At 45.4% G+C, this 13,898-nt stretch overlaps 1 protein-coding gene across 1 annotated transcript in view; it reads right to left on the reverse strand.

Annotated features, from left to right (window-relative positions):
* The window catches only part of LOC133353592 (dystrophin-like), a 639,339-nt gene that overhangs the window by 136,328 nt on the left and 489,113 nt on the right, over window positions 1-13,898 (reverse strand). The window contains 4 exon segments of the mRNA XM_061569957.1: window positions 5,538-5,752; window positions 8,573-8,690; window positions 11,447-11,661; window positions 12,950-13,046. Coding sequence (XP_061425941.1) covers window positions 5,538-5,752; window positions 8,573-8,690; window positions 11,447-11,661; window positions 12,950-13,046 — 645 coding nt within the window.

Consider the following 13,898-nt stretch of genomic DNA (forward strand, 5'->3'; position numbering starts at 1 on the left):
TTGCTCGTAGTCAGACAAGGTGGGAGCTAGGGTAGAATGCACAATAACCAACAACATATCTGTGTTTAGCGTTGGACAACGTGCTCCAAGTTTGTTGAACATTGACAGTGAAGTGCTCTCCCCCGCCCCCAGAAGTCTTCGTGCAAGGTCACGCTTACAGGAACCCCGATGCCTTTGAATCTTTCAACGGTATCGAAATTATACGCAGCGCCGCCGAGTTGATAACATCTGTGCGGGGAAAGCAGGTAAGAGCAATTCCCGGCCAAGCAGCTGTGTGCTTCCTGCATAAATCATACAATTTGAAGTCATCGCCCATTTTATTTGCCTGCCTAGTCATCAGTGAAATTTGTAGCTTCTGCTGTTGAGCGGGAAGTCCCAGAGAGCATTTGGAAATGTCAGCGAGTAATACCACAGCCTCAGAGGCATTACTATGCGATTAGAGTTTCTTTGTGTTTACCGGCCGTATTGCATGCTACATAATTAAGCAAGAAACAATTAAATTTCAGAGAAAACAGTGGGCATAGGGCCTCGTCATTTAACTTTTTTTTGCGATTCCGTGAGTGTTGTGCTCATTTGCAAACCATCTTCATAATTAATGGGGGCGACACGTGTGTGACAGTTAACACCGGTATTTGCATTCAAGATTAATATTCCTCTACCGTTATGAGCAATTGTGAGCTAATGAAAACTGTTTTAATAATCCCTACCCTGGGCCTGCCAGTTAAATACATCAGCGTAACTTGCGTCTGAAGTTATTAAAAATACCCTGTTTCATAACTTACTGAGGGCCGTGAGAATTATTCAACGGGACATGTTTCAAGAGAGAGAAAAAACCTGGATTGAGAAATTGTACCATGAAAAATGTTTAATTCAGGTAAATGAGTAGCCTACAGCTCTTCAACTATTACTCAAACGTGTTAAAGAAAAGAAATATAATAAAGTTTGTCCAAATGGATTAGATTATTCTCCACGCCGGTCGTGTGTAAAATTAGGAAATGGGTGGAAATACTGGCATCTACATTTAATTAAAATATCATTTTGTGGCTTGCCTGGAAGCCTTTATATAATGTATTTCAAAATGAAAATCAAAATACCAAGTAAAATAAACTGCTGTATATAAATTGTGCATTTCAGCTCCCGAGTGCTGATGTTGACATAATGCACCAGATACTAATTCTAGGCCAAGTCAACTTAGAGAAAATCCCAGGACAAATTCAGATACAAATTGCTCATGGTGATGCACAACCTGGAATTTAACACTGGGACTTTACTCTCGTAAACGAATGCAGTCACCACTCCACCACCACTACCCATATTTACGGATGAAGAAAATGCTGCTCGCAATATTTATCCACAAAGACAACGATCTCCCGTGAAGCCGACACAGGCTGTCGGGACAAGTGTTAGCTCATACCCATAGGGCCGTCACAGCATAAAAGTGCGAGGTGTGGCAAACACAATTGCCGACCGCCTCTGTCCCCCAGTGCTTAGATATTTTTACACACAGACCCAGGTACTTATTTAGGGCTGAGTCGACATAGGCGAGGCCAAGACACAGATCCCCCCGTGTAGCCTTAACAGACTGTTGAGGCAAGTGCTGTTCGCGAGCGCCTTTGAAGGCCGGCACGGCACACGAGGGGGGATGGGTGGCCAGCAACACCATTTGTCTCCCCAGTGGCGATGGTTACACACTGCACCAGGTACTCATTTGATGCCGAGTCGACCTCCGGAAGGCCCAGGACGGATTCAGATAATCGAGGCCAAGAACACACACACACACTTTCCTACGTACAAATATAGATCTTATTAATGTATACACATATACACGACAACCCACAAATGTACTGTACCGATATCTATTCTCTGCATATACATTGTTTTTTTTTACTGAATTTGATTCTTTGCCTGCCGGATATTGCACAATGAAAGGCAGAATTGGCTCTAAATTTAAGAACCTTGGATTTCTGAAAGGACATAACCTTGGCACCCTTCCCATAACCCGGACATTTTATATGCCAGATTTTTCCTTTATTTTATTCGGGTTGATTTCCCCAATTACCCAATTATGGCACTTTTGTGCTGAAAGGAAAAAATAAAAATCATGGCGACTTTTATTTCCCAAAAGTCCTTCCCATTTCAACCCCCAAGCGTGGCACACACAATGGTGGGCGTGTCGGGTTCCTATCTAACGGTAGATACATAGCGAGGACATTTGAGACGTATTTTGGAGACTTTTACAAAATGATAACTGTACAGAGAATGACCGAGCATCAGGGCCCAGATGCAGACAAAGTATAGTTCAGTCGCTGTGGCGGTGAGGAGCTGTTATTTCCCTCACCTGCCATGTAGGAAAACGTGGGTTCGATCCCAACCCCGACAATGCCTGTGTTTAATTCTAGATTTGAAGCTTTCGTGACTGCAAGGATTCATACTCTTTGTTTTTTTTCGGTAAAGTCACGTAGGTAAAATTTTTTATAAAATAAATGAAAACAACTTAATTAAATCACGACGTTTCGGGTGCAACACAAGCGTCCTTCTTCAGGTGTCTAAGACACACTGAAGTGGTTGTTGCCCCCCCCTCCCTCCATCCCCCGCGACTATATAATTCCTCGTCACAGCCATCTCTTAGACACACTTAAGCGGTTGTGCTTTCGCTACGTTGTCCCGACCTGAAGAAGGACGCTTGTGTTGCGCCCGAAACGTCGTGATTTAATTTAGTTGTTTTCATTTATTTGATTAGATTTTTTACCTACGTGACTTTACCGAAAAAAAAACAAAGAGTATGAATGCCTGTGTTGTATGTTTGGAATTTGCATGTTCTCTCTCTCCCCGTGGTGGTCACGAGGATTTTTTTCTCCGGGTCCTCTGGTTTTACTCCCCTCCACATTTAGAAATATGCGTTTAAGTTATTTGGCTCCTGTAAATTTCCACATTTAACAGACCACTTCGATGAAATATGATGTGTGGACAGGTCGCCTCTAAAAAAGAGCTAATCGCTCAGTGGGCTTTAACCGGTTATTAAAATAGTTTACATTGTTTTAGTTAATAGTTCAAAAGTAAAGCAACAGAAAAATAGAGTACTGCATAAGCATATATAAGAATTATACATGAAACAATGATGTGTTTGGGATTTCATATATTTTTTTTCATATCAGTCTCTATTTTATTTTTGTTTAATCTTATTTGTTATATAAATGTATTAAATAAACTTGTTTACGCAGAAAATTTAATTATTCTAGAAATGTTAAATATTCGTCACTGAATTGCAGTTTGTATGCACATTTTAATATAAAATTTTTTTTTTTATAACCTCAGTAAATGTTACACCATGTGACCACTTTTGGTGGGAAAAGTATCGAAGTAACACCTTCGATTCGACATCACTTCCTATGAATACGGCAGCATGCACATATACAAATTTTCCACAAAATAAAAATAAAGTATCTTTCACATCTATTCCATTTACTGCATTGTACAAAAGCATCTCTGTTGTTTTATATATGTGAACAAAATACACTTCAAGTTTGGTACGTCTGCAAAATAGTACGACAAAAAATGTAACGCTCAAATTGGATAAACAATAAATAATTCGTAAGTCAAAGCAACTCGGTCAATCCGCTGCTGGATGAAGAGGCTCTCCCACACTGGTCTGTGTGGGTTAGTGAAGAAGTGGGAGGAGGAGGAGGGGGGATAGGTGGAGGTGTCAGAACTGGTCCAGATATCACGCACCACTGACGTTGGCACTAGCTGGGCGTTGAACCCGGGTCACCCAAGTTCGTGCCACGAGTGCGATAACCACTACAACCACCACTCCACCCACCACGTTGACTGAATAGCAATTAACATCGTGCGTTCAAACTGGAGTCTACACCTGCCAAGCTTGAAACGTAAATAAAAAGAAGCAGCGTGTTCCAAGTCTCTCTAAACTCGAAACATTGTCACGTCTGCTTAATTTGTAATGACGACAAAAAGCATTGGGGAACAGTGGAATGGGAGAAAAGCCCAGGTATTAATTCACTGTACAAATCACAAACCCAGGCATATTATACCTAAGGCGTTTTTCGTCAACTGATCCCTGAACCCTAATATTGCCGAGGGAGCTGCGAATTAATATTGAACAAGGATTGCTGAATGCATAGCTGTATGTTAGTGTGGCAGTAAAGCGGATTTACAATCCACTATTTTGGTGTAGCATGGAGCTGTTTAAAAATAACATCTGGGGGGGAGGCAATACCCCCCCCCTTTCCTCCAACCTCTTTATCCCGTCCTCCCAACGAATAAATGCTCCATCAAACCAGGGCAATTGGCAAGCTACAAGCTATACTGTACACAGGTTAAAAGTAAAGGAGCAGCCGTGCAATTGCTTGCTCACGCCACACCCCGCGGAATGGGGCCTCCACCAGACGTTGCTCTAGCCACGCCGGCCAGACGTCTTGAGAGGTGGGAGTACACGTGCTCTACTCTACCAGCACGTGACCTGCCAATCGGCCAACTGCGGTGTGCCCGTTTATACGACCGGATGGAAAGAAGCGGTGGGTGGGATTTGAGAAACGTGTCAATTCTTGCAACTGTTCATTTGAACCGGCAATCTCTGGATTGCAAGCCCAGTATACTAACCATTACACCACGACAGATTCCCTGGCATGGAGCTGGTCTAAAGTAACAACTGGGGTAGAATACTTCCACCACCACACTTCAAAAGCAAAACAAAGCGTGCGTCATCAACATTTTCCTCTTGCCGCCGAATCTCTTCCTGCTTCTTCCCTCGCACTGCTAGCCTTCAGGAAATTCCCTCCCTTTGTATCTTTTCCCAAGTTCTCACAACCTTGTTCAATTCAAGAAACATATAGACTCGTATCTGTTGCACCTTCAAGCGTGCTATTTGTTGCTGAACACTTGACGTTCTGGGCCTTCGAGCTTGTGCTCCGCAATTTCAATTAAATGATTTCAACTCAAGCTGAAGGCGTCAACATGGAAGGGCCAGCGTACGCCCTTAGCCCCGTCCGTGGCCAACCTCCAACCCCATCGCTGTCTCTCGTGAGTCTCTCTGTCGGTTTGATAGCCAGGGTTAGTTTCGGTAATTAGCGCAGGCGATGTACAAAGTCTCTCCGAGATGTTAACGGTGGCGAGATGATAACTACCTCGCCTGGTATACAGGAGGTCGTGGTTTCGATGACGGCCCTGACGGCTGCTGTATTTTTGGAGTTTGCATGTTGCTCTCACGGTGGTCGCGTTGATTTTTATCCGGGTCCTCCGGTTTTTCCCTCCACATTTAGAACCAACATCACGTGTTCAGAGTAATTTCGCTGCTATAGATTTCCACATGATAAGCCACTTCGTTGAGCCATCATTTGTGTCCAGAGCTATATACCTCAGCGGGCCTTACCTGGTAAAAAAAAAATACCTTAAGGTTTCACTCGCTCAACGACCGCAATATATATATACACATACCCATACGTAAAGTAAAATAAAATAAACTGGTGTACGTCGGTCACGCGAGAGAGAGAGAGAGAGGGCACTGTAGCGGTGGGAAGCACCTTGAGTTCGCCGATCTGCCTCGCGATGTGCTCGCTGGAGTTGGCGGGCGGCTGCGCCAGGCGCGCCAGGCGTCCCTCGGCCGCCGCCACGAGCCGCTCGGCCTCCTGGCGGCCCTCGTGCCACTGCGCCGAGTCGTGCAGCATCTCCTGCAGCTGGGCCTGCCGCCCGGCGACGCGTCGCTGCAGGTCCTCGTACAGCGTCATCGCGCGGTCGACTGCAGGGGAGGAGGAGAGCATGGGTTAAAGCTCCGGGTGGGGGAGCAGGGGAGGGGGGGGTCCAAGACCGGGGCGTTGAGCCGCGCCGAACGTAACCGCGCTAAGTAGCGTCCCGAAGAGGGAATTGTGACGGCGCATTCGGGACTCCGGACGATGATCCTGGCTTACGGACGTGCACGTGATGAAAAATGCGTCGCTCAAATTGCTGGGCAGGTCGCTGGAAAGTAAGAGTTTGACTCTACCTGAAGCACACGGTTGCGCAACCGTTCACAGGTGGTCGCAAAGCCGTCCACATGTAAGCGAATTAGCTGTTTGCAAAGCAAGTTGCGTAACGAATCATTAAGGTGTGGACGAGGTTTAATATGACGATTTCCCGCGAGCAGCATCATCATATTTAATTTGGAGCTTTCGTGACTGCAGGAATTATTGTTTGGTTCTTTCAGTAAAGTCACGTATAAAGAATATTCATCTTTCTTTGCCTTGATAGTGTCGACGCTTGCGTGCATCCCGAGTCACTCATTTAGAGCCGAGCTGACCTAGGGAAAGCTCCGTACAAGTTCAAATATCATACGCCGATGACGCTGTACGCGTGACCACGAAATAAACACACACACACATGTATACTCGACCTACACATGCGCGGACACATTTTCACCCGCAAAGCGGAGCACCTTAATTGCTTTCCCCTATGCCGCGGCAGACTTCTGGATCGTTGCGCAACGCTCCCTGCACACACACCGGTGAAAGGTGAACTACCTGCCATTCCTTGTGAACACCGCTACTGGTGGAATGGCCTCCGAAGAGAAAGAGCTCCGAATCTCTCTCGAGGAAACTTTTTTTGGCCGACTCTCTCCGATCATCGCGAAAACTTCTCGCCAAGAGGTGGAGGCAGCCCAAACACCACATCTATCCCACCACACGTGACCAGTCTGGTCGACTCACTGTGGTGCACCCACGCATGCCAATCGGTGGAGAGACGTGAAGAGGATGCAAGAAGAGGGGTGGGGGGTTTAAGAAACGATCGAATTGATTTAACTGTCGAGGTGGCAGGCTGAATTGGAGTGGCAATCTGTGGATTGCAAGTCTGGCGTGTCATGTACGTGTGTTTTATGCATGTAAGTTTGACTTTTTTCACACCGTACATAGCCAAACGCGCTAATCGGAGGTTGTAACCATTACACCATGGTAGAAAGGCAGAAGAACGTACATATACATAAACGGAGAGTTGTTGTTGGAGCCTTCTGACCTGCCCCTACTGGACATATGTGAAAAAAGGCTTCATAGCTCATCAAATTTCTCCAAGATAAATAAAGATTCACATTCTGAGTGCTACTAATCACTGCACCACTGCGGCATCCTAATCAATTAGTGCAGGTTTGTTTTTAAATCAATTTAATAAAAAAGGTGTTTTTTTAAAATGATGATATTAGTCTGGTCTTTAACCACTTAAAGCCTTCTTGAGAATTAAGACTTTCTTGAAGGCCTTAATGCGTATTTTTGCTTGTGAAAAGGAAATGAAATACTTATGACAGGCCAGAAAACTATGAGCACAAATAAATAAATAAAATCTCAGGACATTTATCATCAACACTGACCTGGAACTGAGAAAAAATAACACAAGCCAATATTTCAAGGCATGACCCATTCCTGACAAACGCACTAGTCGTATTTCCCAGATACCGTGTTTATCTACATTTTAAATCTTTTCAAATAATATAGAAAATCTATTTACTTGTCTGCCTGCATGCCTGCTGCATGGCCATCCGTCTTCCAAACAAACATAAGCAGGTTTACTAAGGTGAAGATAAATTCCACCCAAAACCGCAAAACAGTAATATTCAGTGCAATTTTCTTGTATTTTTATTTAAAATAATATAACTCGATCCAAATCTTTGCTCCTGTGTCTGAATAAAACACATGTCTCAAGCCTGCCAGCCAAGAATATTAACACCAAGGGTATATAAACTAGAGTAAAAGCCCAAGGCAAGTAAGTAATATATCCTAATTAAACCTTCCAACCAACATTTTCGTCTAAGCCTCATTTATTGCGACGAGATTTAGCGGAAAAGCCATTAATCTGACAATGCTGCTTTCGAGCACTAACAGCCAATACCCAACACAAGAATGCATAGGTAGCAATCACCAGATACATGGAGCACAGCGAACACACACTTGATACCGATTGAAAGCAAACAATTAGACGTGACAACACATCCAACATGGAACACGTTTTCACTCACAGCTGATGAAGGGCATTCGTATTTATGGAGAAAGAAATTCATGTTAAAATTTGAAATTGGTACAATTTCTATAATTTAACCAAATAGTTTTAATTCCTCCCCCCCCCAAAAAAAAATTCCACACGTGTTGACCTCAAAATTAAAGACACGCTTCACGCTCACTGCCATAAACTCTTGACAGAATCAGGGCGAATAGATCTGCGGACGGTAAAAGCGGCTCTGTCGCAAAACGCCTCCAACCTCAAAGCACTGGCAGGTCGTCGCAAAACTGAGCTTCGTCATCGGGGTCAGACGAGGCCTGCGAGGGCGGCCTGGACACGACGCCGTCACCACTGCGCCGCCCCGGTGCACGCATGGCCCATGAGTCGCGGGCATTTTTGTTTGTCGCAAGCGACCTCACTGCGTGCAAACCGTCAATTTGCAATTCTGCCCTTTTACACGTGCTGTACGGTAACTTAACGGGATCGTTGTGAGAACACGTGCTCCAAGCGTGGCATTTTATCATCGCCGTGAGCACGCAACGTCAACGGCTATAGGTTAAGGCCGCACGGTGATAATCGGTGTTTCGTGCGCGCTCACTGGTTCCAGTGAGGTTAGCTCGAGTCTCTGGGTCACCCGTTTTGTTCTTCAAGTTTTGAGATATCGTGATGAGCTCCTCCAACTGAGGTCGCCTCTGGTCCAGGTCTGCCAACACCCTCTGTGTAGATAAAAGGGGTTTGGGGGAATTTGGGGGGTGGTGGAGGGAAGAAAAATTGTTTACAGACAATTAGAGACAGGTAAAAGCGCAGCCCTGGAATTACTTGACCACGTCACTGCTGGCCAAAGAACCCAAAATAGAGGGACTCTCTCTCTCGAGCCCATCTGGAGGGCATTTTGACCTCTTCCACATTGGCCAGGCATCTTGCGAGAAGTTAGATTACCCGCAAATTTAACCGACTATACTCTATCTGCTGGCTGCGCAGATGCCGCGGGGGTTCAGAAAGCTGCACAGCGCTTTAACTGCCATGCTCGGGAGATCGGGCCAGCGACCTCTGGATTGCAGGTCCAGTGTTGCAAATCATTATACAACGGTGGCATCTTGTGTGGTGGGTGGCGAGCGGTAGTGTAGCGGTTAGCGCCGCGCTACGAATCGGACGACCCGAGCTCGATTCCCGCTCATGGCCAACCCCGATGACTATTTTCTGAACTGGTCATGGGCCTCACCCTAGGTCGACTAAATCTCAAATGAGCACCTGCTGTGGTGTGTAAACATCACCACTGGGGAAACAAAGTCGGCCGGGCGTGATGTTGGCCACCTACCCCCTCGTGTGCCGTGCAGGCCTTCATAGGTGCTCGCTAACAGCACTTGCCCCAACAGTCTGTTGCAGGCTATATGTGGGGGTCTTTGTCTTTGTAGTGATTATAATTGGTTGCAGCAGGACAGGAAACGTCTCCGCGTTTTGCCACTCTGTATGGAGCAAAACCGACAGAGCCCTCGGCCCCCTGCATTCGATGTGAAGTGCACCGCGGATGAATCGTCGGATTCCCGCGCCGTCCAGTAATTTGCGCCGACTTAAAAGGGCCTGTGATGTTCACATTTTCTAGCAGTTCTGGGACAAAAACACGAGCAATCTGCTCTTATTAATCAATGATCAAAATGTCTCTCGCTGTCCGAGAGTGCCCTGTTGTTGCATGACCCTCATTATTACTTGATGTCCGAAGCAAACAATGTTTTGCAACTCTGATGACGATGATGTCAATATATTCCATATTATGTGTGGTTTGGATGATGTCGCTGACAGTGATTATTTTGATTACAGGAATGTGTTCCGTATCATTCAGTATTATACCATTATGAAACACAATTTGTCGTACATGTGCACAGACTATGTTTTATTTGTGCCCTTGAAAAGGCACTATAGAAGAGCCTTGTGAAGGACCAATCACCATCGGGTCTGGATGAATTATTTTATAATCAATAGATATTGCCAATGATAGCATACTGATCGAAAATATGGTGACCAACAATGAATATGTCACCTACGATGGAAAGCAGATAAAGCGGAATGGGACAGTTCATGCTGTGACTGGGAGGACAGACATGTTAGCTATTATAATCATGACGAAGGAACACAAATGGACCTGGGCAGGATTAATTGCTATAAAGCACCACGATTTCTCAACAGCTAAGGCATTGAAAATACACACGGGTCTGACCGAACAGGGGATGGAGTGATAAAGTGTATGACTTTCTGTGGTCAGGTTGCAGCCGTTTAAAGCTGTGAGTGGCATTGCTGAATATCAAAAACCATTCATCCAACAGCAGATGGAGAATGGTTTCTGACTGTAAACAATAATGCCGTAGTAGTAGTAATAATAATAATACGTACGTGAATTATGATCACCAGTATGCCACCATTATTTTTGCATGATTCAGGGAACCCTCGAATTTCCTGGAAATTGAACGCCATCCCTCTTTGGTGACAAGCTAGGAATTTACTTGTGATTTCAAGGGTGGTTTTGTTATCAGTGAAACAGGGTTGGCTTGATCAGTCAGGTTAATTAACTGTCTGTTGTCTTAGATAAGCAAACCTTCTGAAGGGCAAATCAAAACACACATTCGCCACCAGCATTTGTATGTGAAAAACACACACAAGTAGTGAATTGGTGACTGCACGTTAACTTAGAAATTTTAAATAAAATAAATTAGCAATTGTAATTTTTTTTTATAATAATGCTAAACAATTATTTAAATCTCTGTGAAATATGGTCAAATGTCAACGTGCCAGGCATACTTTAAAATAATAAAAAATTATGTATAGCCCTTTATCACTCCACTGCTGGATAAAGTAAAGGTCTCATCATTCCATTGTTGGTCATGGTGGTTGTTTTGACCATGCTTCACCAGGCTGGTCAATGCGAGTTGGTGGAAGTGGGTGGTAGTGGGGATCAGGACCGATTTAAGTATCACTTGCTAACTCATGTTAGCTGTGGTCAGCTATCGAACCAAGGTCACCAGGTTCTTAGAGCATTGTGCCAACCACTGACCTGCCACTCCACCCTAACGCGTCTTGCATGTGGTATTACGAAACACCTTGCAGCGTTTGACTCATGACACTGTGCCAATGCGATTCTGGCTTGCTCAGTTCCATTCCCTATAATCTCTTCCTTTTCATTTCTGCACTCCGAGATGATTGCCGGGTTATGGGCACAATGTAAATGTTGCTTGTTTTTACGTTCCAAAATCTTAATGAACTTAGTATGAATTTACGCACGCGTACACAATGCACGTCTCTGCCAGTCTCCATATCCCTTTGCGTGCAGCTGCGCTCACAAGTGCACGCGCGTGTACTCGCGTGCATACGTACGTTAACGCGCGTCCGTGCTTCACGAACACGAGCGTGCGAACGTACGTGCGCAAGTGGACATCTGTCAAAAAGAGCTTCATAGCTCATCCGATTTCTCCATGCTTACTTGCAGCTTCCGCATTGCTTCCGATATCTCGTCCAGGTCCCCGACGGTGACAACGTGCGAGCGGATCATGTGGTCCTGCAGCGTGAGCCAATCGGTGAGCTCGGCCGCCAGCGCGGGGAGCGGCGGCGGCGTCGCCGTGGCACCCGCCTCGGGCTTCATGGCGATCGTCTCCTTGGTAACCGTCACCACGGTGAGGGTCTGTACAGCTGTGTGGGCTGCCACGGTGCGTGAGTGCATGCGTGTGTTTTTGCGCGTGTGGCGAGGGGAAGAGAAACAGCAGTAATTAGCTAAATGCGTTGCGTGCATTACACGGGCGTTTGAACTCCTGTCACCGGGATGAAAAAGTCAAGGCAAAATATAATAAACATATATTGGTTTCAAGAATACATTTTATTGTAACATGTGAATATATTTTCCAAAGCAATTTCATTTAGGTGCATTTTTTTCTCGGTACACGCTTACATTCCACGTACACCGAGAACTGCAACTTGCCTACATCGTCGCTCATTTACATATTAATTTGGTACTTAACAAATGCATTCACCGAAGGAGCTTGTCGGGAAAAGTCAATTTGGTTCTTGCCATGTTTCCCATCAACTGGGCTCTGCTGCAGCATCAATTGGACAAAGTTATTAACAAGCAGGACGTACGTAACCTTCGGGGGAGAGGGGGTAGGGAGAACAAAGAGTCTGCTTTTTTTTACTGCAGCCATGCCCAAGTGCATTCTGTGTATTTATTTTTGTTTGTTCATTGCATTAACAATAATAGGAAATAATTAAACACGACAGAAAAGGACACACATTTATTATTCAGGGTCATGCAGACCACAAGTATTTTAAAGAGGCATTCTCCCTTCTTAAAAAAAACACATTCTCTTCTTGGTTCTTTTGGTAATTATTTTATTATGTTTTATTTTTATTATTTTATTACTTCCATTCTACGGAAGTAATTCTTTTATTATGTTTTATTTTTATTATTGTATTACTTCCCTTCTACGTGACTTTACCGAAAGAACCAAGAAGATGAATCCCTGCAGTCATGAAAGCTTTAAATCGAAAAACAGATTACTTGAATGTACAAGTCAGGGTATGGACATCCGTGAAAAAAAAGCCTCATAGCTCATTGGATTCATCCAGTCTAAATAAATATTCTCATTCTCGTGATCACCCCTGCCTTCATAGCGAGCGTCTACGAAGGCAGGCGTGGCGCTTGACGGAGCGGCGTGGTCGGAACCACTCGTGGGCACCTTCGTCTCCCCAGCAGTGCCCCCCATGCTACTCATTCGAGGCCGAGTCGACCAAGTGAGAGACACAGGACTGAGAATCAAACAACGGCCGCTGACGTTTGCCGACGCTCGGGTCGCCGGGCGACACCGCGCGTCGCACGCGGATCGCTCAGCTCCTGCTCCCCCGCTCGGAGGCAAGCGGCAACGAATACAAAGACACAGACACAGACACATACGCATACGCACGCACGTGCGCAGATTTCTCATTCCCTCCTCACCTCCGGGCACTTTCTTCACCTCAGGCGTTGCCTGCTTGAGGTCTCTGAGCAGGTCATTCAAAACTGCCCAGTCGGATTTGAGCTGTACCAGCCGCTCCTTTGGGGGAACAGGCAATAAAACATTATGCTCATTATGTCGATTTTTGCATGACAATGCGTCTCTGACATCCCAACAAACGCGTACCAACAACGGCTCTGTACGCATCCTACGCGAGCGCAGCGGTAGCAGCGAGACTGACACTGCCGTGCAAGCGACGCCGCTGTGTTTTGTGACCGCGAGCGCACGCACGGGGCTCAACCTTGCTCCTTGGAGCCGCAGCTCTGACCTCCGTTCCATTTGAACCCACAACTAAATGGTGGCCACCTCCAATGGTGCATGCGTAAAATGAGTCAAGTAGTTGGCAAAACCAGACCTTAAAGAGTGGCCTTGAAAATAACATTAATTCCTTGCCACTGGCCCGCCCATCCACTGTTGAGAAATCTGGGTAGCTCTTTCATTGCCCACAGAGAAGTCCAACAGCATTTATGGGTCACAGTCCAATCTCGCCAATTCTCCTCAGCTCTGATACCTTGTTGCGAGGTTCTCATTGCCCCACACTTTCGGGGCTGACGGACAACATTTTCTAACAATGATTTTCAGTGGAAAAGGACCATCACTGCTTTGACAAGCTGAGAGAGAGGTAATGTATGATACCAATTTCATGCTGTCAGCTTGAAAATAGGCAAACAAACTATGTATAAGCAGTTACATCTGAACGGTTGGTTGCACTGACCAACCGATGTTTATCGTTCCTGTGTGCGTGCACTTACACAAACACTCATGCTCCTTTATACCAGAGAAAACCAATAAAGAAGTCTTACCAGAAGTCAGACATCACGTTCAATATGAACGTGTAACCTCCAAAATGCATTACTTATACAAACATCAGGAGGACGAGCAAAACACTTT

This window comes from Lethenteron reissneri, chromosome 6, assembly GCF_015708825.2.
Source record: "Lethenteron reissneri isolate LAM-NWPU_2019-01 chromosome 6, ASM1570882v1, whole genome shotgun sequence".
Classification (NCBI taxonomy): Eukaryota; Metazoa; Chordata; class Hyperoartia; order Petromyzontiformes; family Petromyzontidae; genus Lethenteron; species Lethenteron reissneri.